The sequence below is a fragment of the Pristiophorus japonicus genome, chromosome 7, assembly GCF_044704955.1.
Source record: "Pristiophorus japonicus isolate sPriJap1 chromosome 7, sPriJap1.hap1, whole genome shotgun sequence".
Classification (NCBI taxonomy): Eukaryota; Metazoa; Chordata; class Chondrichthyes; family Pristiophoridae; genus Pristiophorus; species Pristiophorus japonicus.
The window spans coordinates 136,693,026-136,717,940 of record NC_091983.1 but is presented as its reverse complement, the minus strand read 5'-3'; the positions used below and the strand labels follow the sequence as shown (position 1 = coordinate 136,717,940).

The 24,915-nt window shown below is 44.3% G+C and overlaps 1 protein-coding gene and 1 pseudogene across 1 annotated transcript in view; one reads left to right on the top strand and one right to left on the bottom strand.

The window, feature by feature from the left end:
- The window catches only part of LOC139266980 (collagen alpha-1(X) chain pseudogene), a 16,698-nt pseudogene extending 13,277 nt beyond the window's left edge, over positions 1–3,421 (top strand).
- The window catches only part of nt5dc1 (5'-nucleotidase domain containing 1), a 796,921-nt gene that overhangs the window by 720,453 nt on the left and 51,553 nt on the right, over positions 1–24,915 (bottom strand). Inside the window, exon 6 of the mRNA XM_070885335.1 lies at positions 18,849–18,930. Within this exon, the coding sequence (XP_070741436.1) occupies positions 18,849–18,930 (82 nt within the window). The remainder of the gene's footprint in view (positions 1–18,848; positions 18,931–24,915) is intronic.

Genomic DNA, 24,915 nt, shown 5'->3' with positions numbered 1-24,915 from the left:
TTGACAGACGCCGCATGGGGGTGGTGGGGCTTGACAGACACATGTCTGTCAAAAAAAGTGCAGCACAAATAGTTACATTGTAATTTTATACACCTCAATTAAATCTGCCCTCAGCCTCCTCTGTTCCAAAGAAAACAACCCTAGCCTATCCAATCTTTCCTCATAGCTAAAATTCTCCAGTTCTGGCAACATCTCCATAAATCTCCTCTGTACCCTTTCTAGTGCAATCACATCGTTCCTGTAATGTGATGACTAAAACTGTATGCAGTACTCTGGCTGTGGCTTGAAGAGAATAATGGACATTAAAATGTTCTGTGCACTGTACAAAAACTAAAAATCTATTCAGATATGATGTGTTGAGGGTAAAACTAAACTCATACTAATTTGATATAAATGTTAAACAGGTGAGAGAAAGTACATCACAAAGGCGCTAGCTAAATAAAACAGGTAGTTGTGGCCAGGAAAAGTTTTCAAATGTTATTTTCTTCTATGATATCTTAAATCTTCCTGCTACAGTAATCAGGATAGTTATTCAGGTGCATCGATGGGTGGATTTGGTTATGTATCAGATTTAACTATTCCCACAAGATAACATTTTGGACTGGGCCAGATCATATTTGTTCAAAGTGATGAACTTTGAGTTATAATATCCCATAGGTAAAACTCAAAAACAAGTAATTTGGAATACTGTACTTATATGAATTGTCTTGAATCACTGATTGTGTAAGAAATCATAAATTTGCTCCAAACAAATCCATTTTTAGATAAAATGCAGTAAAAGTTAACCTGCTCACAAGAAACATTTAAAAATCACATTTATTTGCTTTACTTCCAGAATTCAATATAACTGCTATTTGCTTTAACATCATTGTTTTCTTTTGGAGAAGAAAAAGATGTCCTCAATGTGCTCTAGAATTGTGTTAATTCAGTTCTACCCTGTGATATTAGGAAAAGATTGAAAACAGATCTGAAACTCCAGAAGCAACCTTTCTATTTCTTTGAATGCTCTCTCGTTTTAGATAGAATTCTAGAAAAAAAATTGTTTCCATGGATATTGCAGAAAATATATTTCTTATTGTAAAAAATATCAAATACTAGTCAATCTCACATCCCGCTCCACATGGGGAGTCAAGACTAATGCAGCCTTCAAGTCAATCGGGGTTAGAGGGGGAAGAATAGCTGAACTGGGGCTGAGGTAGGAGACAACAAATATCAGTGACAGTTGTAGACTAGTAAACTATGCTCTTATGTTTAAGTGTGCACCTGTATATGCAAAGTTCTGCTTGCTCCTCACTGGATGACTGTGAGCACAGGTACAGAATAATTATGTGATGTGCACTTACACCACTCTTTAAAAAAAAAAGTACCAGTATCAAGCCAGTGTTGTACTGAGTTTGAGCTTAAGGCACACTATTAGGGCACAGCTGGAGAAGCTATTTTATAGATCTCTGTTGAAGTGAGAAAGCAGTGCTGGCACTTTGTGGAAAAATGCTTCATCGAACATGACTGCTGCCTTGATCAGTAAAAAGAGTAACCAAATGAAAAGAATTAATATTCTCACAGCAAAATCTAAAGTATTTTTTCTTTCTTTTTCACAAAAGGAGTAAGGCGTGGGCCACGTGGGCCACGCGGGCCACCAGGTGCATCAGGATCACCAGGTCCAGCAGGACGTCCAGGTATCGGACTGAAAGGGGCCCCTGGTACCCCTGGACCACGAGGACCACCAGGACAGTCATCTACAGGGAAATCAGGTGCTCCAGGAGCATCAGGAAAGCAAGGTGAAAGAGGTTCCCCTGGAGAAAAAGGTGACAGGGGATCTCCTGGGAAACAAGGAGAAAAAGGCAGTGCAGGGCCCAAAGGATCTCCTGGGCCACCTGGATTGTCTGCTCCAGGTAAACCAGGAGCCCAAGGGTCATCAGGTCAACCAGGAGCACCAGGACCACGTGGAGAAAAAGGAAAGACAGGGAATCCAGGTCAACCAGGACCAAAGGGAGACAAAGGATCTGGAGCCCCAGGGCATTCAGGTGAAAAAGGTGCTCCAGGACAAAGAGGGCCTCCAGGTCCACCTGGATCAAAAGGAACAGGAAGTCCTGGGCCCTCTGGTTCTCCCGGTAAACCAGGTTCAAAGGGTGAAACAGGTCCCCCAGGTTCACGTGGGATGCCAGGAGCACAAGGCCAAAAAGGACCATCAGGTCCACCTGGGCAATCAAGAAGTGGAAAGTCTGGAGCAAATGGAGAACCAGGTTCAACAGGAGCTCCCGGGCCAAAGGGCTCACAGGGTCAACGAGGTATGCCAGGAGCACCAGGATTGCCAGGTTTTGGAAAACCTGGAATGCAAGGTCCAAATGGAGAGCGTGGTTCAGCAGGAACAAATGGTCACCCTGGGGAAACCGGGAAAAGGGGAGAGGCAGGTCAGCCTGGAGCTCAAGGACCTGAAGGACCATCTGGTCGATCAGGCCAGCAAGGTCCAAAAGGGTTACCAGGACTAGCTGGTGCAGCAGGATCAAAAGGTCAAACAGGACCATCAGGTCCACAAGGGTATCCAGGTTCAAAGGGCCAGCCAGGGCCAGATGGTGCACCAGGAAAATCAGGATCTCCAGGACAACCAGGTAGCCCAGGCCCAGAGGGACGACAAGGATTACCCGGTCGAAAAGGTGACCCAGGACAAGCTGGTTCACCTGGTAAATCGGGTAGTCCAGGTGCGCCAGGGGCTCCTGGATCATCTGGGTACACTGGTAAAGAAGGAATGAGAGGAGCCCCTGGAACATCTGGTCCAAGAGGCCCAACTGGATCTCAAGGACCTCCTGGATACCCTGGAGAAAAAGGAGATCCAGGTCTTCCTGGTCCACCAGGTAGTCCAGGTAATTATTATGGAAAAATATCAGCGAACCAAGCTGGTTCACCTGGACGAGAAGGACCAACAGGCCCTCCAGGCCATCCAGGACTTCCTGGTCCACCTGGCCCACCTGGAGAAATGATTGTGCGATCCGGAAAATATGACTATAGCATGTCAGGACAGCTTAGTTCTGTTCCAGCATTTACAGCCTTGCTTTCTCATTCATATTCATCAGCAGGCCAACCAATAGAGTTTGACAAAATATTAATCAATTCAAATAATAATTATGATCCATCTACTGGGATTTTTACATGTGAAATATCTGGCATCTATCAATTTGCTTATCATATACAAGTCAAGGGAGCAAATGTTTGGGTTGGATTATACAAAAATGATGAACCTGTAATGTACACGTATGATGACTATAAAAAAGGTTATATTGATCAGGCCTCAGGAAGTGCTATACTAAGCCTACATAAAAATGACCAAGTTTATATTCAGTTACCTTCAAAAGATTCCAATGGATTATATTCATCTGATGAGCAATGTTCGTCCTTCTCAGGGTTTCTAATTGTTCAATCATGATGCATATCACTTTTTTTTTTAAAGTGCAATTTGAAATGGGTGATGTGACTGCATTTATTATGGCTATATTTTGATTGGAAAAACATCGAGCCCCGATTAGAGATCAAACTTAGAAATAAAATAACAAACATAAAAGGTCAGATTAACAGTATCCTTCTGCAAAGAATTGTGTTTTTAAGAGCAAATGTTTGTTCTTCTCCCATTATCCATGTCAATAAAATTACTTGAAACAAAATCCCCTGGCTACCATTCTGAAATGTTCAGATGCACATATCCTTCGACAAATACTGAACAGTAAGTTATTTTCTACATAATAGTACTGTTAATTTGTATTTCTGTTCAAGGAGCATCGGGTATCGCAGTTTAATAAATGCAGTCAATGCTTCTTGATGCTGGCTTTTACTCCATTACACACCACATTTAACTGCAAAAAAAATCTATTAAACAAATAAGAATTTCTGTGAGTGAATGCACACATGACCTGAATCTTACTTTTAAAAGTATTTGGCCAAATTTCACTGTAGCAGGGCAGTTAACAGTATCTGCCTTCAATTAAACATGCCCCTGCACCCTTCAGCTCAAAACATTTTTGCCCACAAAGTTCCTGAAAGTGCAAGCTGATAATGTCACAGCGAGGGAATCTGGGCATCTGGGGCCTTGGTGAACAGGGCATCTCCTTAACCAAATGAGATTGAAGGATTGAGAAATAAACGGAAGGACTGAGAAGGAAGTATAAATTGCATGAGGTAACAGAGTGTGTGTTTGAGGGCAGTTCAGTTGATGTTGTGTATATGGACTTTCAAGAGATGTTTGATAAAGTACCACATACTAGGCTTGTTAGCAAAATTAAAACTCATGGGATAAAAAGGGGAGTCGCAACATGGATACAAAATTGGCTAAAGGATAGAGTTGTGGTGAATGGCTGTTTTTTGGACCAGAGGGACATATACAGTAGTGTTCCCCAAGGTTCAGTACTAGAACCACTGCTGGTTTTTATATACATTAATGACTTGGAGGCACAGAGCACAATTTCCAAATTTGCAAATGACAGAAAATTTGGACATAGACAAGCTGGTGGAATGGGCATACATATGGTAGATGAAATTCAATGCAAAGAAGAATGAGGTGATACATTTTGGTCGGGAGGATGAGGTGAGACCACACACACTACATGGTACAATTTTAAAGAGGGTGCACGAACAGAGACACCAAGGATGTTTGTGCACAAATCTTTGAAGGTGGGAGGACAGGGTAACAAAGCAGCTAATAAAGCATATGGGATCCTAGGCTTTATAAATAGAGGGAGAGTACAAAAGCTAGTAAGTTATTCTGAACCTGTATAATACACTAGTTCAGCCCCAGCTGGAGTAGTGTGTCCAATTCTGGGCACCACACTTTAGGAAGGACGTGAAGGGGAATCAAGGGATATGGAGATTGGGTGGGAAAGTGGAGTTCAGGTCGATGATCAGCCATGATCTTATTGAATGGAGGAGCAGGCTTGAGGGGCCATAGGGCCAACTCCTGCTCCTATTTCTTATGTTCTTATGTAAGGCTTTGGAGAGGGTACAGAAGAGATTTACTAAAATGGTTCAAGTGATGAGGGATTACAGTTATGTGGATAGACTGGAGAAGCTGGGGTTGTTCGCCTTGGAGCAGAGAAGGCTAACAGGGGATTTGAATGAGGTGTTTAAAATCATGAAGGATTTAGATAAGAGTACATAAAGAGAAAGTGTTTCCAATGGCTGAAGAGTCGATAATGAGAGGGCACAGAGTTAAGGTGATTGGCAAAAGATCCAGAGGTGACATGAGAAAAAACATTATTACGCAATGGAGTGGTTCGGATCTGGAATGCACTGCCTGATAGCATGGTGGATACAGATTCAATAGTAGCCTTCAAAAGTGAATTGGATAATTACTTGAAGGAGAAAAAATTGCAGAGATATGGGGAAAGAGCAGGGGAGTGGGACTAACTGGATTGCTCTTCGAAAGAGTGGGCGCAGAATCAATGGGCTGAATGGCCTCCTTCCTTGCTTTACTATTCCATGATCTGCAGTCTGCTCCTCGGTGACATAATCCATAGGCAAGATGTCAATTTCCACAGACAGATCTATCTGTCCACCACTTCCCTAGTCACCATGGCTACATCTGTACCATCAGACATTAAATCATGAATGAAGCAAAATTTCCTGCAATTATACATTGGGAAAACCATTGCTTTCGGCTTCCACCAGAAGCTCCTCTCTATTGCCACTGACTTCATCTCCTTCCCTAGTTACTCTCACAGGCTAAACCAGACTGTGCACAACTTTAGTATCCTGTTAGACCCAGAGTAAAGCTCTGGGCCCAATGAACCTGCCCATCATCACTGGATTCTATTTACACACCAGTACCTATGTCTCACCCTTTACCCAGGCTTTCCTTACCTCTGGACTCAATTTTGCCAGTGTCCTCTTTGTCAGCCTCCATGCTCAAAAGATTCCAACCTCCATCGTCGAAAGACACCAATGTATCCAGGACACCACTGCTTGCATTCTGTTCCACTTACCATCATCCAAGTTTTTGCTAACCTTGGCCCCGAGTGAACTGTTTCTGATAGCCTAATGTATATCTAATCAAACCCACTCCTGTAAAGTGACTGAAGACTTTTGTTCCAAATATTTAGTCACAGCAGGCTTGACAACGAGCAGAGAACCTTTAGGCGAGGAAAAGTTTCTGGGGCTTTAGACATCGTTGTGAGCAAGAAAATACTTTTTAATCCTGGCTGTAATATTGTGAAGACATCGTCAGGTACATATGCTCAGCACATGAGTTCCCCATAACCTAATAAACTGGGTTGTAGGCCTATGGTGGAAGAAATGAAAAGAATATACAATTACTGATGCTACTGTCCTTCTGATAATTCACAAAATTAAGGAAAACCCAATTGATTTCAAGATTAATAGATCAACAAACAAAAAAAGTATGTTGAAGGAATGCTGCATTGCCAAAGTACCATCTTTTAGGTGCAATGTTTAACCAAGGTCTGTTAATCAGGCTCAGTAGATATTAAAGATCCCACAACACTGTTCAAATAAATCCAGGAAGTTCTCACTGTACTCTGACCAACATTCTTCCATTCTTCAACCAAAAATCTTATTGCCGTGCACAGAATGGCTGTCACATTTGTCTACATAACAATCATTGCTCAACAACATAGAAACATAGAAAATAGGTGCAGGAGTAGGCCATTCGGCCCTTCGATCCTGTACCACCATTCAATGAGTTCATGGCTGAACATGCAACTTCAGTACCCCATTCCTGCTTTCTCGTCATACCCCTTGATCCCCCGAGTAGTAAGGACTACATCTAACTCCTTCTTGAATACATTTAGTGAATTGGCCTCAACAACTTTCTGTGGTAGAGAATTCCACAGGTTCACCACTCCCTGGGTGAAGAAGTTTCTCCTCATCTCGGTCCTAAATGGCTTACCCCTTATCCTTAGACTGTGACCCCTGGTTCTGGACTTCCCCAACATTGGGAACATTCTTCCTGCATCTAAGCTGTCTAAACCCATCAGAATTTTAAACGTTTCTATGAGATCCCCTCTCATTCTTCTGAACTCCAGTGATTTATTGCAAAAATGTGCTGAGAGGCATTTGAGACGCATAACGCAATGCAGAAAAGCAAGTCTGTCTTTCTATAACTGTACTCTGTGATTGTGTTTAGATCGAATGAAATGGGAATATTGCAAATGCAGACTAAATTTGCTGTATTCAACGAAGTATTTTGTTTCTGATAAACCTGACAAAAGCATTGACAGTGTTACAATTACAAAGTTCATAATGTCGAACATTGAGAAGATACCTTCATATTCTAAGTTAGCTATCGATATTTGTTGATATTGCCCACTAGAATCAAATCTCTTCAGCAGATGCCCAACACAGCAGACTTGTCAGCCACTGAATCAGCACTACATCATATATATCCTGGGTAGCTCTTTGATGATGATGAAGTCAACTCTTTGGGCTCAATTCTGGCCTGGAGTTGCTCCGTTTTTTTGTGGAGTAGGCTGCTTTTTCTGGTATAACTTAAAAATCCCCAGTTTCGCCAATCAATTTGCATCTGCGTAACTCACTTAGTTATGTTTTTTTTTAGGTTAATTTTTTTTCCTCAAACGAGGGCGTTACCAGCCATCTGCGCCAGTTCTGCCCATTTAGGCAACTGTGACCAACTAAGAGTTACTCTGGGCCCAAGTTTCCACATGATTTGCGCCTGACTTTTAGGAGCAACTGGTGGAGAACGGACTATCTTAGAAATCGCAATTCTCCACATTTTGTTTTCTGCAGTTCGAGTCAGGTAGAACAGTTCTACTTTGGAACAGAATTTTTTCTTCAAAAGGGGGCGTGTCCGGCCACTGACGCCTGATTTGAAAGTTTCCACAGTGAAAACGTACTCCAAACTAAAGTAGAATGGAGCAAGTGAAGATTTTTGTAGAACTGAAAAAACCTGTTCTACACATTAAAAAATCAGGCGTAGGTTACAAATTAGGCGTCCAGAACGAGGTGGGGGGTAGGGGAAGGGAAGTCATTAAATTCTATAATAAATCCTTATTTATACTTATACAAATAAATCCAACCTGAATAAACATTTATAAGCAAAGAAAAGATTAAATAAACCATCTTCCTACCTGTGTGAAAGAGCTTCAGGCAGGCCTTTCGGGACCGAAGGCTGAACGGGCCGGCCCGAGACTTCGGGCAGGGCCCGTCCCCAGCACCAGATTTACAGGTAGGTGGCGATGGGTTGGGTCGGGTCGGGGAGGTTCGGTTCGGATCGGGGGGGGGGGGGGGGGAGGGAGAGAGGGGGGGGGAGGGAGAGAGAGGGAGGGAGAGAGAGAGAGGGAGGGGGGGAAGAGAGAGAGAGGGGGGGAGAGAGAGGGGGGAGAGAGAGGAGAGAGAAGGGTGGGGAAGAGAGGAGAGGGGGGAGAGAGGAGAGAGGGGGGGGAGAGAGAGGGGGGGGGGAAGAGAGAGAGAGAGAGAGAGAGAGAGAGAGGGGGGAAAAGAGAGAGAGAGAGAGAGAGAGGGGGGGGAAAGAGAGAGAGAGAGAGAGAGAGGGGGGGGGAAGAGAGAGAGAGAGAGAGAGAGAGGGGGGGGAAAGAGAGAGAGAGAGAGGAGAGAGAGAGGAAAGAGAGAGAGAGAGAGAGAGGGGGGAGGTCAGGTCGGATCCAGTCCGGGAGCGGGAGTCGGGTCGGGTCCAGTGGGGGGGGGGGGGGGGTCGGGTCCAGTGGGGGGGGGGGGGGGGGGGCGGGGAGCGGGAACAGGAGCGCGGGTCGGGTCGGGGAGGCGGGGAGCGGGAACAGGAGCACGGGTCGGGTCGGGTCGAGTCGGGGGGGTCGGGGGTCGGGTCCGGGGGAGCGGGGAGCAGGAACAGGAGCGCGGGTCGGGGTCCAGTCGCGGGGCGGGGGGGGACGCGGGTGTCAGGTCTGGTCCGGAGGCAGGGGGTCGGGGGAGCAGGTGTCGGGTCTGGTCCGGAGGCAGGGGGGGCGGGGAGCGAGGAGCGAGTGTCGGGTCTGGTCGGGGGGGGGGGGAGCAGGAGCTGGCCGTGGGAGGAGCCTTATTCACGCAGCCCCAGTGAGGCCATTCAGCCAGGGCTAGGGGCTGCGTGCTTCGGGCCTCTCCCACACAGTTCGGCGCCTGGAGCTACTGCACTTGCGTGCCCACTTAAGCGTGCATGTGCAGAGGTCCCGGCACTGTTTTCAGCGCAGGGACCTGGCTCCGCCCCCCCACAGCTCGTGCTGGCTGCGCCGAGGGCCAGAGGACCTGCAGGTAGGTGGAGAATACCAAGGATTTTTTTAGGCGCACTTTGTGGCGCGAAAAACGAGCGTCCAGGTCAGGACTGTGCCGTTCTAGGCGCGTGTGGAAACTTGGGCCCTCTATTTCTACTTAGGCCAGTGCATGTGGCCATTTCAGAAAACTCTTGTGGAGAGATAAAGAAATCGGCGCAGGGAAGTACATCGGAGGCTATTCAGCCTGGGATGGGGACAAGAAGCGGAGAGGACCTGGGCCTAAACCAACCAAGCCTTACCCTTAACAATGTTTGCAAACAAAAGCTACAATTCTATAAGAAATAAAAAATTAAAGTCCTACCTTCATCTTGAAACTGCATTCACCCTTCTACACTCGGCCCAGGATTGCAGCAGGCACCACTCGGCCTGGGCTCGGGGCGGGACAACGCACCGGGAGGTCACTCGGCCAGGGCTAGGGGCCCGAGCGAGTTAACTGGCCGGCATCGGGATTCAACCGAGGCACTGCAAGCAAATCAACGGAGAGGCTGGGGGGGAGGGGGGAGCTGGCAAGCATCGGGGGCCACAGAGAGGGAGAGGCTGCAATTCAACAGAGAGGCTGGGGGAGGCAGAGAGGTCACAAGACTCATGGGGGGAAGGAGAGGACAAGAGACCTTTGGGTGTGGTCCATCCATACAGACCTTGTGTGGGGGGGGGTGTGAGAGAGAGAGAGAGAGAGAGAGGAATCTGTTCTGCCTGCTTTCCTGCCGTTTTAACCTTTTTTGAAAGTTTAACTTTAAATATGGGGGCAATACTGACAATGCCATACCTTTTGCAAGTGTTCTGCATCATTGTGCTATGTAGGAGACAATTGATTCGAGCTCATCACATCAGAGCCCACAGGCTGCTGGGCAGGAGGCCTTACCCACCTCGGCAATTTCGAGTCAGGGATTCATACCTGCACCTCAGTGATGCAGAATGTGTTAAAAGGCTGCGTTTCCACAGAGAGATTGTCCGTGAGATGTGTGAGTTGCTGAGACCAGACCTGCAACCGAGAAGCAGCAGGTGGACTGCTTTGTCAGTTGAAGTGAAGGTTACAGCTGCACTTTTATTCTATGTCTCCGGATCGTTTCAAGCTTCAACTGGAGATGTGTGCGCCATCTCTCAACATGCAATACATGACTCCATTCGCACTGTATGCGCGGAGTAATGACTTCATCAAGTTCCCAATGACCGCCAGCAATCCATGACACGGCTGTGGGGTTCTCAAGGATTGCTGGCTTCCCAAAGGTACAGGGCTGCATTGAATGTAACCCACATTGCCTTGCGAGCACCTCTGAAGGATCCCGAGCAGTTCAGGAATAGAAAAGGCTTCCACTCCATTAATGTGGAGCTCGTGTGTGACAACATGCATCGTATCATGTCAATCGATGCAAGGTACCCTAGCAGCACCCATGATGCATTCATCCTACGCGACAGTATTATATCTGCCATGTTTGAGCAGCAGCCAGAAGGGCAAAGCTGGCTACTGGGAGACAAAGGGTACAACCTCGCCACCTGGCTCATGGCGCCCCTACGCGTAACTCGGACGGAAGCTGACCGTCAATACAACATGTCGCACGTTACGACGCACAGCATCATAGAGAACCATTGGCATCTTGAAACAGCGTTTCCGATGCCTGGACCATTCCGGAGGCTACTTGCTATACTCCCCTGACACTGTCGGTCAGTTCACTGTTGTGTGCTGCATGTTGCATAACTTACCAATCATGAGGCAGCAGCACCTGGTAGTGGAAGACGATCCACCTGCGGTGAGAGTGACTGATGATAATGATTTGCAAGATGCAGGTGACGAGCAGGAGGAGGTGGAGGAGGATGATGACGAGGATGAGGAAACCATGAGGTCGGAGCATGACGGCGGGCCATCGTGCTCCTTTAATGATTGCTCGAGCATTGCACCAGCAGCTCATCCGTGAACACTTTACTGATGCCTGAGGGCTCAGCAACAACTATTCCACATGGACATGTTTATTTTTTGGAGCAGTTCCGTAATGTTGTGTTGTGTTAATGGAACACGATTCATTTTTAATGTAAAATATATGTTATTCAAAAGTTTACAATGTACTTAACTTTACTGTAATAAAATTATTTTTGTATCAAACTTTACTTTAACATGAATCTTTAAGATCACTTATAAAGTTGTAAATTTACATAACTTACAAAATACTTTCAATGTGAGAACAGTTACAACAGTATCAACAACAGCAGCAGCAGCAAAGAAAGGCTGCATCCATCTGTTTACAATATACATAGAATGACCTGGAAGAGGGGACAGAGTGTAGTGTAACAAAATTTGCAGATGACACAAAGATTAGTGGGAAAGCGGGTTGTGTTGAGGACACAGAGAGGCTGCAAAGAGATTTAGATAGGTTAAGCGAATGGGCTAAGGTTTGGCAGATGGAATACAATGTCAGAAAATGTGAGGTCATCTTGGGAAAAAAAGAACAGTAAAAGGGAATATTATTTGAATGGGGAGAAATTACAACATGCTGCGGTGCAGAGGGACCTGGGGGTCCTTGTGCTTGAATCCCAAAAAGTTAGTTTGCAGGTGCAGCAGGTAATCAGGAAGGCGAATGGAATGTTGGCCTTCATTGCGAGAGGGATGGAGTACAAAAGTAGGGAGGTCCTGCTACAACTGTACAAGGTATTGGTGAGGCCGCACCTGGAGTACTGCGTGCAGTTTTGGTCACCTTACTGAAGGAAGGATATACGAGCTTTGGAGGGGGTACAGAGACGATTCACTAGGCTGATTCCGGAGATGAGGGGGTTACCTTATGATGAAAGATTGAGTAGACTGGGTCTTTACTCGTTGGAGTTCAGAAGGATGAGGGGTGATCTTATAGGAACATTTAAAATAATGAAAGGGATAGACAAGATAGAGGCACAGAGGTTGTTTCCATTGGTCGGGGACACTAGAACTAGGGGGCACAGCCTCAAAATACAGGGGAGCCAATTTAAAACCGAGTGGAGAAGGAATTTCTTCTCCCAGAGGGTTGTGAATCTGTGGAATTCTCTGCCCAAGGAAGCAGTTGAGGCTAGCTCATTGAATGTATTCAAATCACAGATAGATAGATTTTTAACCAATAAGGGAATTAAGGGTTACGGGGAGAGGGCGGGTAAGTGGAGCTGAGTCTACGACCAGATCAGCCATGAACTTATTGAATGGCGGAGCAGGCTAGATGGCCTACTCCTGTTCCAAATTCTTATGTTCTTATGTTATGTTCTTATGTATCTCTCATCCCCCTTAGTCTAACACTGCCCGCCCGCTGCGCTTAGTCTTGGACTCTCCACCACCCCTGCCCACAGTGATTTTGGGCTTGGTACCAAGCTTATTCCTTCTAACATCTCATTTAATGTGCAATTCTGAATGGGGGGGGGGGGGGGGGTCAGATGTTAATGTGGAGGGCCCAGCTTGGGTCTCTTCAGAGGCTGGTGTGAGGATTGCAGTCGGAGTGGCAGTTGATTCTGTCACTGGGCGTATGGTCTGGGTGTGTTCCCTTATTGCAGTAGCTACCTCTCTCATGCCCTCCCTCATGCATCCCGACAGTGTCCCAGCGGACTGAAACATTCCCTCTCTGATTGCCTTGTCATCCTTTCCACTACCTCTGACATTCCCTCCCTCGTGGCCACTGCCGTGTTTTGCACTACTTCTGACATTCCCTCCCTCATCGACACTATTCTCTCACTGATGTTCCCGGACATCGTTCCCATTTCCCGTGCCATTGCTGTTACTTCCCCCGACAGTCCCACTACCACATCACTCACCCCACTGATGGTGTCCAGGAGTGATCGGGTAAGGTCAATGCTCTCCGCACTCAATGCCATGATCTGAACTACATCTGTTGCATCCTGCATCTCAGGAGAGCGTGGTCGATTTCTCCTTCCCCTCACCTTGGGTCTGCCTCGTGGCTGCCCAGTGGGAGCCGCAGCCTCGGACGGTGAGACCCTGGGTGTGCCTTGCGTCATCCCACTGGGACCACATCCTCGGACGGTGACGCCCTGGGTGTTGCTTGCTGCAGCCCACTACTGGGACCCGCAACCTCGGATTGTGTGAAACTATGGAATGTCCCACCAGAACTAAAACCACTAGTCATGGAAGGGGCTGACAACTCCGAGAACTGCACATGCTCCATATTCAGTATATAAGTGGTAGCTTCATCCAGCTGACCCAACTCCCCCTCACCCCCATGTTGGTGTGGAGGGTTGGCTTGGAAGATGTTCTCGTCTTCAGGCTCGTCCGCGTCGGAATCTTCTTCTGCATCTTTAGGATTGGCATCAGGTTCTGCAAAATATAACAGAACAGTCAAATGGTTAGCAGCACAGGAGGGGGCAGGATGGGTGGCATGAGTAGGATCACACCTAACAGGCCAGGCAGCAGGTTGATTTGAAAAGCTACGATGAATTTTCAGGACTTACCCTCTCCCTCGAGTGTGGGCCCAGCTTGTGCAGTACTGATTGCTTAGATGGGTCTTGCCTGGAGAACAACATCGACCCTTTTTTCCAAGGGTGTCAGTGCGTGCAGATTTGGCGGGCTTCCTCCTGTTCGAGTTCTTTCCCTTTTGTTGTGGGCCAATTTCTTCTCCAAAGATGAAAATGCAACTTTTTAGAAAAGGTGTCTTTCTGCTGGGTGGGACATATGCAGCTGGTCATATTTACAATTGCAAGTGCATTGAATAAATTAAAATATTACTTACACTAACAACTTGATCAAGGTCCTGCCATTTCTTTTTACACTGGCTTCCAGATCTCTTGGTGTTCACCAATGCGCAGAAATCTTCTGCAACTTGGTTCCGGTGTTTCTTCATTTCTTTGGGTGGCACTTTTGTGTGACCTCTGCTGGTAACCAGCTCCTGCCATCTGGTCTCAATGACATTAACTCGTATCTCCACTTCTTCCAGCAAGAAATTCTTTGTTCTTGGTCCACGTTGCTGTATTGCTGCAGCTGCTCGGAGACACTCACAGCACTTTTCCAATGCTCTTGGACACACAGTGATTTTTCCAAACACAGTACTGATTTTTCCAAATACGGCACTCCTGCCTGCTGGCAGGCAGCAGTGATTGTTCCAAACACACAGTACTTATTTTACATGCAGAAATGATTTTACCAAACAGAGCAGTGCTTCTTGAAATCAGCAGTGATTTTCCTACCGCAGCACTCCTTCTGGCACGAAAGCACAAGCAGCGAGCTAGCTCTTTAAAAATGGCCGATTGCCAACTCGCAGCGCTACTGCTCATGCACGGACATCACCATTCTCCACTGCACATGTTCCAGCGCAGAACGCAGGCTCCACCCCCGAGTCGACTGGTCACGCTGCGCGGCCGCAGTGAAGAGACCGGACAGCGGCCAAAGTTGCAACATTTTATTTTTTTCCAGCGCATCTCGGAACGTACAAAAACGGCACAACTCCAGTAAGTGCGCTGAAAAACGGGCTTGACCAAAATTGAGTCCTTTGTCCCTATTTAATCTACAAAGAGCAAAGCTTTAATTCTAAGCAAAACAATATAAAATGTGAATGTAGCAGTTACTGATTTGATACTGCAATAGTAGAAATTGAGTTAATATCACGATGATTAAGTTATGAAAATAAGTTTGAGAGCAAACAGGAATATAGCAAAAGAGCATCACTAATGTCAGCCATGCAAGGGTAAACAAGAGGAACGGCAGAGTAATTGAGTTATATGGAAAAAGAGATTAGTAACAGACAAAAAATTTTAATGGTATATGCAGAGAGATAATTATTGAGCTAGATTTTCACCGACTTTTGACTGGGTTTTCGCCACGACTTGATCCCTCCGCGGCGAAAACCCAGTCAGCGGGATCCTCGGGCACCTCTTGGCGGCTGCACTTCCATGTACCGCCGGGGAGAAGTGTGCCGACGTGAAATAACGTGCAACACCGCAGATTGAGTTACTGTCGTACTTTCGGCACTCTCCCGACCCTTACGAATACCGACAGGGTCAAACCTGTCAGTGCAGCCCCGCCAGCAGCTGTAAGTATGAAGACCTGCAAAAACGCAAGTTAAAATTTTTATTTTTAAATTATTTTTCAGCGATTTAGTAGGCAAGGGTTTTTTGAATGTTTTGTGAATGTCATTTGAATATTTTTTGCAATTTTTTTTTGTTTCCCCTCTCCCCCTACGGTCTCTCTTGCAGTGCTACTGGCCCCAGATTAAAGTTGGCGAAACTCGCGGTTTGCGCCGCGAATCCTCGTGCACTGCCGATTTTACCAGCGCAAATGTAAAGGCCGAAAGTTAGGCCTAAAAACAGTAGTGCAGCGAAAATGGTAATTTTGGCGTAAAACTAACATTTTTTGCCAAAAACCGAAAATTGAGCCCAATGCCTCACTATGGACTTGGATTTTTCCAGCTTATTTTATGCCATGTTTTCTTTCACTCTTTTTTTTTAAATCTACATCCTCTTTCATAACATTTTTCTGCAGAAAAAAAAAACAGAAACAGGTTGAACCTCTCTTATCGGGCACCCCCAGAACCTGGTCTGTGCCGGATAAGCGATTTTGTCGGATATGGGGGGGGGTCACGTTAAATTGGATGGTACAGGTATTGAGCAAGGGGATATCGGGGCTGGCTGGCTTGGGGCTGGGAGTGCGGCTGGGAGATCGTGGTTGGGGGGAGGGGGTCGCGGGGTCAGGCCAGTGATTGCGGGAGTCAGCAGCGAGGAAGGACTTCAATTTGTTCATGTCGAAGCAGCCGGGAATGGTGCCGGACGAGGGGTGGTGCCGGATCAGGGAGTCCCAGATAAGGGAGGTTCAACCTGTACTAGAAAACATAATTTCAGCTTCGATGTGAGCGGAAATGGCCTCAGACAGAAGGCATTACACAAGAATGCTTTTGAAGAAAATACTATTTCACTTAAAGGTGTAGGAGCACTTTTATTTAAAGATGCCATAACATTATTTTATACTGAAAAAATGCTACATGTTCAGAAAAGCTTGTTGGTGCTGATCCTCCTTCTAGGCCACTCCATAACATTTCTCTTACATATTTTCTGAATCAAAAGTCTATTTTTAATATCTATATTTATTTATGGCATATTGTTCGGCACTTTACATTTGTTTATTGCCATAGCCAGTCTAGCTAAAATAAATCATCTTCAAGTAATCGCCATTATGGGGGATTAAGTTCACAGACATGCAACATTTTTTTCATGCAGACTTGTTTTGATTGCAAAGCAGGTCGAAACTACTCGAGACAGGCTGCTTGCTTTGTCCTGAAAATAATCAATTTGAAACATAGATGCTTGCAATCATGTGCAAATGATTTCTGTCTAGAATCCACTGGAGATTCAAGAAGCCAGCACTTAAATTTAATAACAATCCTCAATTGTGAAAGACATCTTCTCGATTTCCTCTGTGCCAGCTTCAACCTCAAAGGTGACATGAGGTATTTCTCACCCAGTCTGCTGCAGCTTTCAATTATTTTCGGCGCATTGAGCGGATGCAAATACCAGAAGACTCCGTGAGGATAAACTAAACCACACATACAAGCTTGTATGATCGAAGCTGATTCAGGTTCAGTGTCATTAGATAAAAGTGTATTTGCAGTGGTGTACATTAAATGTTTTGTAATCAAGTGACGTCAAATGTATTGACCTCTACTGTTTAATTCTTACTTTTAATAAATCTGGTATACATCATTGATAGATAAACTTGCATGGTCACATGATCCAAAAGAGACAACGAAAGGGCTTACATCAATTCCAGTTAGCAAATTACAGTAACAAGAGTGTTCTGTTTGACCCCAATCAACACTACATTACCAGAGATTATTCACTGGGATCACTTATGGAAATGGTCTTTGGTGTTGAGTGCAACAGAAAATATCTACAGAGTGGCATTTCCAACAGAAAGCATCCTGAGGTGTCTCCAGTGAAAGCAACTTTGGATCAACCTGAAAGCTTATACAGTGCTGCCCAACATTTGTAAAGCATGTTACCAGCTTGCTTAGCTGTATCTCCATTGCTTTCAAAGGAGATCAAGTACATGAATGTCATGAGCTTTCCTAGCAAGAAGGCAGTGATGTAATGTGGTGGGCACCTATGAGGGAAAATATTTGACATTGAAAAAAAATATTACTGTACTGTTGTTATTTTTTTTTAAAAAAAGGATAATTCCTGTCCTCCTCCCCGCTGAATTTCCTTCTTCGTTAAGCTAGCTGGTGCCTTTAAAAATATGGGCATGATAAATGATTAAGGGATGAGTCCAAAGGTCCAAGTTATTAATATTTGACCTTATTCAAAACATGGCAGAGCACACAAAAAACATTCTCATCTGCTGTAACTCGATATCCAAGAAAAAGTCCATTAAAGAGTGCTTGATCATTCTGGCCTGAACAGCTACAAACATGGATAATATCAAGCGAACTTATTATGGCTGGTCAAAGTAATGATATATCATCATAATGCATTCAACCAAATTGAAAAATAAGGTACTAAAGTAAATTGAATCTGAAACTACTACCATATGCGTAAACAGTAAATATGGACAGTATGGGTGGAATTTCTTGAGGTGGCATAATCAGGAAGTTACACCCATTCTGAAGTATATTTAAATTTCCTGCCAATTTCATGTAAAAATGGGCATAAGCAAGCAGAAATCAGTGTAAACAATCAGGGCTCAAGAAAAGTGACGATCTCACACCATATATTACTTCTTTAAGTATAAAAATTAAAGATTCAAAGCAGCTAACTATCAACACAGCATGTTTAAGAACATGCAATAACGGAAGTATTTAAATTTTAATATGACATATAATGATGCCATAAACATGCATTCAAAGAAACAAAGTACCGGTCCCAGAGAGGATATCAAATAAAAATCTCTTCAAAAAATGTCAATACAACACCAGAAAAATGACTGTTTACTGCTTTACCTAAAATTATGGGCTTAATTTTACACCCGTTTTAAATAAACATTATTTCAAGAAGTTCCTGCGCACAGCTCTTTAGTCTGGGGGCAGAGCAATTAAAATGAGCCAAGATGCATTCAGGCACAGGGATTGATAGACAGGCGTAAAAGACACAAAATTCGGGTGTAGTGCAAGAACGGGCGTAAATCACGTGCACCTGAATTTCCTCAATCTTTTGCACCGGAAATTGGTATTGCTCCACGATTACGTTGTTTTTTTGGGCACAAATTGACAGTAAATTCCACTCAAGTGTTATGTTGGCATACCAATAATAGACAAAGTACAAACTTAACATTTCTTCCTTCTAGCAACCAAAGATTCAGAGTTGCTTAAATAAGACACAGAAAAAAAAGAATAGTGCAAGTACTTTTGCGGTGACTTGTAAAGTGGATTATATCCATACCACAATATCACATGCTTTTACACAAATGAGACATGATATAACTGGTGAAAGAAAATTTGAAGTATACTATTTCAACACTTAGCCTGAAATAGAGATCAAATAAATCAGAAGAAAATCAGCAGCAACAATTAAGCTTCAAGTAGCCTGCAAGTATTGGATGGCATCTTAGGAGTTGTTATCACAAAGTTCCAGACGTACAAGCCTTTTCAAGAGTTGACAACCCCAAATTTTTATAAATTCCTATAAAAGAGTGCATTCGAGAATTAAGAAATAATGCCTTACCTTTGAATGCAGATGCTTTGTAATTGTACTCTATGGAAGCAATTACATCCTTCCAGAATTCATATTTCTTCACATTTCTATTCTGTGAAAAAACAATGGTTTGAACACCCTAATCACATCAGTTCAACTTTTTAAAATTCAGAAGTACAGATCAGTTCGAGTCAGAACAGTCATACTTGCAGCCAAAATCAAAATATTTCTGTGGGTTAAAAACATTATATGGCAAAATGCCCTGTAAGACACAAAGATGGAAATTACTGTACTGAAATATAGTTAGGGTATTCTAATTATTTAAGAATTTAAGTGATACCACCCAATAATTCAGTGTATTGTATACTTGATTTTTAAGCATCTATTATTGTAGATTATATTAAGTATTGGCCCTGAATTTGTGGTTGGCAGCGTAGCTGAGACACTGCTGACATCTGAACGAAATCAGCACTTATCTCATGCGAACCCCCCCTTTGTGAAGTTGTTTTCAGACGCGTAGAGTTGTGCGCAGCTTTGTGGCCCACGGATCCCAGGGGTGTACCATTGTGCAAATGTGAACCTGTGATCAAGTGGGGCGGTGCTCCTTTCACTTCCTGACTCTCAGAAAACAGGAGAATACTCAAACAGGATTGTAAATATATGTAAATAGAAGACAGAAGTCATCCACTGGCATATATTTACAATCTATATAGCTTTTAATAGTAACTCGTAATTGGAAATGTTGGTTTGAAGGATTTAAAACAGGTATACATTTAATCAAACATCTTTCATAACGATGTGTAAATAATACCATGTTTGTTAGATAAACAGCGCTTACCTACTCAATATTAGATTAGATGCTCCATTACTTGAATTGTGCCCAAAAAGTAGAAATGTTAATCCAAATCAGTCGTATCTTTTTATTGTAATACGTTGAGAAATAATCGGCACACAAAAAGTTCACCCTTAAACCGATATATCCCATCTATAGAGTGCCTAGTGCCGGTGTTTACTATGCTTAATTTCTGGGTTCAAAAACATATCGGGAAAGATTTTGACACAGGAAAAGATGTTTGGCCAGAAAATCTTCAATACAAAAATGCTGGAAACACTCAACAGGTCAGTCAGCAGCCACAACAACGAAGAATGTTCTCATCCTAAAATCGTAAAGGCAGAGAAACCTCAGGCAAAAAGCAAAAAAGGCCACATTACAGCAAAATTCTAAAGGGGAAAAGTGTGTTAGAAAGACAAGCCTGAAGGCTCTGTGCCTCAATGTGAGGAGATTTCGGAATAAGGTGGATGAATTAACTGCGCAGATAGCAGCTAACAGGTATGATGTAATTGGCATCACGGAGACATGGCTCCAGGGTGACCAAGGCTGGGAACTCAACATCCAGGGGTATTCAACATTTAGGAAGGATAGACAGAAAGGAAAAGGAGGCGGGGTGGCATTGTTGTTTAAAGAGGAAATTAATGCAACAGTAAGAAAGGATATTAGTTTGGATTATGTGGAATCGGTATGGGTGGAGCTGCGGAATACCAAGGGGCAGAAAATGCTCGTGGAAGTTGTGTACAGACCACCAAACAGTAGTAGTAAGGTTGGGGACAGCATCAAACAAGAAGTAAGGGATGCATGCAATAAAGGTACAGCAGTTATCATGGGTGACTTTAATCTACATATTGATTGGGCTAACCAAACTGGTAGCAATGCAGTGGAGGAGGATTTCCTGGAGTGTATTAGGGATGGTTTTCGATACCAATATGTCGAGGAACCAACCAGGGAGCTGGCCATCCTAGACTGGGTGATGTGTAATGAGAAAGGACTAATTAGCAATCTTGTTGTGCGAGACCCCTTGGGGAAGAGTGATCATAACATGGTAGAATTCTTTATTAGGATGGAGAGTGACACAGTTAATTCAGAAACTAGGGTCCTGAATTTAAGGAAAGGTAACTTCGATAGTTTGAGGTGTGAATTGGCTAGAGTAGACTGGCAAATGATACTTAAAGGGTTGACGGTGGATAGGCAATGGCAAACATTTAAAGATCACATGGATGAACTTCAGCAATTGTACATCCCTGTCTGGAGTAAAAATAAAACGGGGAAGGTGGCTCAATCGTGGCGAACAAGGGAAATTAAGGATAGTGTTAAATCCAAGGAAGAGGCATATAAATTGGCCAGAAAAAGCAGCAAACCTGGAGACTGAGAGAAATTTAGAATTCAGCAGAGGAGGACATAGGGTTTAATTAAGAGGGGGAAAATAGAGTATGAGAAGAAGCTTGCCGGGAACATAAAAACTGACTGCAAAAGCTTCTATAGATATGTGAACAGAAAAAGATTAGTGAAGACAAACGTAGGCCCCTTGCAGTCGGATTCAGGTGAATTTATAATGGGGAACAAAGAAATGGCAGACCAATTGAACAAATACTTTGGTTCTGTCTTCACGAAGGAAGACACAAATAATCTTTCGAAAGTACTAAGGGGCCGAGGGTCTAGTGAGAAGGAGGAACTGAAGGAAATCCTTATTAGGCGGGAAATTGTGTTAGGGAAATTGATGGGATTGAAGGCCGATAAATCCCGGGGCCTGCTAGTCTGCATCCCAGAGTACTTAAAGAAGTGGCCCTAGAAATAGTGGATGCATTGGTGATCATTTTCCAACAGTCTATCCACTCAGGATCAGTTCCTATGGACTGGAGGGTAGCTAATGTAACACCACTTTTTAAAAAAGGAGGGAGAGAGAAAGCGGGTAATTATAGACCGGTTAGCCTGACATCAGTGGTGGGGAAAATGTTGGAATCAATTATTAAGGATGAAATAGCAGCACATTTGGAAAGGAGTGACAGGATTGGTCCAAGTCAGCATGGATTTATGAAAAGGAAATCATGCTTGACAAATCTTCTGGAATTGTTTGAGGATGTAACGAGTAGAGTGGACAAGGGTCAACCAGTGGATGTGGTGTACTTGGGCTTTCAAAAGGCTTTTGACAAGGTCCCACACAAGAGATTGGTATGCAAAATCAAAGCTCATGGTATTGGGGGTAATATACTGAAGTGGATAGAGAACTGGTTGGCAGACAGGAAGCAGAGAGTCGGGATAAACAGGTCCTTTTCAGAATGGCAGGCAGTGACCAGTGGAGTGCCGCAGGGCTCAGTGCTGGGACCCCAGCTCTTTACAATATACATCAATGATTTGGATGAGGGAATTGAGTGTACTATCTCCAAGTTTGCAGATGACACTAAACTGGGTGGCGGTGTGAACTGTGAGGGGGTGCTAAGAGGCTGCAGGGTGACTTGGACAGATTAGGTGAGTGGGCAAATGCATGGCAGATGCAGTATAATGTGGATAAAAGTGAGGTTATCCACTTTGGGGGCAAAAACACGAAGACAGAATATTATCTGAATGGTGGCAGATTAGGAAAAGGGGAGGTGCAACGAGACCTGGGTGCCATGGTTCATCAGTCATTGAAAGTTGGCATACAGGTACAGCAGGCGGTAAAGAAGACAAATGGTATGTTGGCCTTCATAGTTGGGGAATTTGAGTATAGTAGCAGGGGGGGTCTTACTGCAGTTGTACAGGGCCTTGGTGAGGCCTCACCTGGAAGAGTGTGTTCAATTTTGGTCTCCTAATCTGAGGAAGGACGTTCTTGCAGCGAAGGTTCACCAGACTGATTTCCGGGATGGCCGGATTGACACACGAGGAGAGACTGGATCAATTGGGCCTTTATACATTGGAGTTTAGAAGGATGAGAGGGGATCTCATAGAAACATGCAAGATTCTGACGGGACGGGACAGGTTAGATGCGGGTAGATTGTTCCCGATGTTGGGGAAGTCCAGAACCAGGGGACACGGTCTTAGGATAAGGGGTAAGCCATTTAAGACTGAGATGAGGAGAAACTTCTTCAATCAGAGTTGTTAACCTGTGGAATTCCCTGCCGCAGAGAGTTGTTGATGCCAGTTCATTGGATACATTCAAGAGGGAGTTTGGTATGGCCCTTATGGCTAAAGGGATCAAGGGGTATGGAGAGAAAGCAGGAAAGGGGTACTGAGGGAATGATTAGCCATGATCATATTGAATGATGGTGCAGGCTCAAAGGGCCAAATGGCCTACTCCTGCACCTATTTTCTATGTTTCTATGTTTCATCCTCCTCCCCTTAGGCTGTAAAATAGGCTCCTGCACCTGCTTGCACCAGACATAAAAATGTCAGGGCAATTAATGCGCGCCAGCAAGTCGATTTGAATGGGTAGGTGAAACGGACAGTGAAGTCAATGCACAGTCGGAACTTGACAGATCGCAAGTTCGGGATTTAACATAAACCAAATCCCCCACCATCAACATCCCGGGGATAACCATTGACCAGAAAATTAACCGGACCAGCCAGATAAATACTTTGGCTGCAAGAGCAGGTCAGAGACTGGGTCTTTTGCGGAGAATGTCTCACTTCCTGACTCCCCAAATCCTTTCCACTATCTACAAGGCACAAGTCAGGAGTGTGATGGAATATTTTCCATTTGCCTGGATGAGTGCAGCTCCAACAACATTCAAGAAGCTCGACAACATCCAAGACAAAGCAGCCCACTTGATTTGCACCCCATCTACCACCATCAACATTCACTCCCTCCATCACCATGCATCGTGGCTGCAGTCTATACCATTTACAAGATGCACTGCAGCAACTCAGAATGAGTGATCATAGCATGATTGAATTTCAAATTCAGATGAAGGGTGAGAAAGTTGGATCTCTAACCAGCGTACTAAGTTAAATAAAGGAGACTATCAAGGTATGAGGGTTGAGTTGGCTAAAGTGGACTGGGAAAATAGATTCAAGTGTAGGACGGTTGATGAGCAGTGGTGTACATTTAAGAAGATATTTCACAACTCTCAAGAAAAATATATTCCAGTGAGGAGGAAATGGCGCAACAGAAAAGATAGCCATCCGTGGCTAACTGAAGAAATAAAGGACAGTATCCAATTAAAAACAAGGGCATACAAAGTGGCCAAAACTAGTGGGGGAACAGAAGACTGGGAAGCTTTTAAAAGCCAGCAAAGAACGACTATAAAATGATTAAGAAAGGGAAGATAGACTATGAAAGTAAACTAGCACAACATATAAAAACAGATAGCAAGAGTTTCTATAGGTATATAAAAATGAAAAAAAGAGTGGCTAAAGTAAATATTGGTCCCTTAGAGGATGAGACCAGGGAATTAGTAATGGGGAACATGGAGATGACAGAAACTCTGAACAAATATTTTGTATCAGGCTTTACAGTAGAGGACACTAACAATATTCTGACAGTGCATAGTCTAGGGGCTATAAGGGTGGGGGGAGGAACATCACACAATCACAAAGGAGGTGGTACTCAGTAAGATAGTGGGACTAAAGGCAGATAAATCCCCTGGACCTGATGGCTTGCATCCTAGGGCCTTAACAGAAGTAGCGGCAGGGATAGTGGATGCATTGGTTGTAATTTAACAAAATTCCCTGGATTCTGGGGAGGTCCCAGCAGATTGGAAAACTGCAAATGTAACACCCCTATTTAAAAAAAGGAGGCAGACAAAAAGCAGGAAACTGTAGACCAGTTAGCCTAACATCTCTGCTTGGGAAAATGTTGAAGTCCATTATTAAAGAAGCAGTAAGTAGGACATTTAGAAAAGCAAAACTCAGTCAGGCAGTGTCAGCATGGATTTATGAAGAGGAAGTCATGTTTAACAAATTTGCTGGAGTTCTTTGAGGATGTAACGAACAGGGTGGATAAAGGGGAACCAGTGGATGTGGTGTATTTGGACTTCCAGAAGGCATTTGACAAGGTGCCACATCAAAGGTTACTGCATAAGATAAAAGTTCACGGGGTTGGGGATAATATAGTAACATGGATAGAGGGTTGGCTAACTAACAGAGAAGAGTCGGGTGCCGCAGGGATCAGTGCTGAGACCCCAACTATTTACAATCTATATAAACAACTTGGAAGAAAGGACTGAGTGTAACGTAGCCAAGTTTGCTGACGATACAAAGATGGGAGGAAAAACAATGTGTGAGGAGGACACAAAAAATCTGCAAAAGGACATAGATAGGCTAAGTGAGTGGGCAAAAATTTGGCAG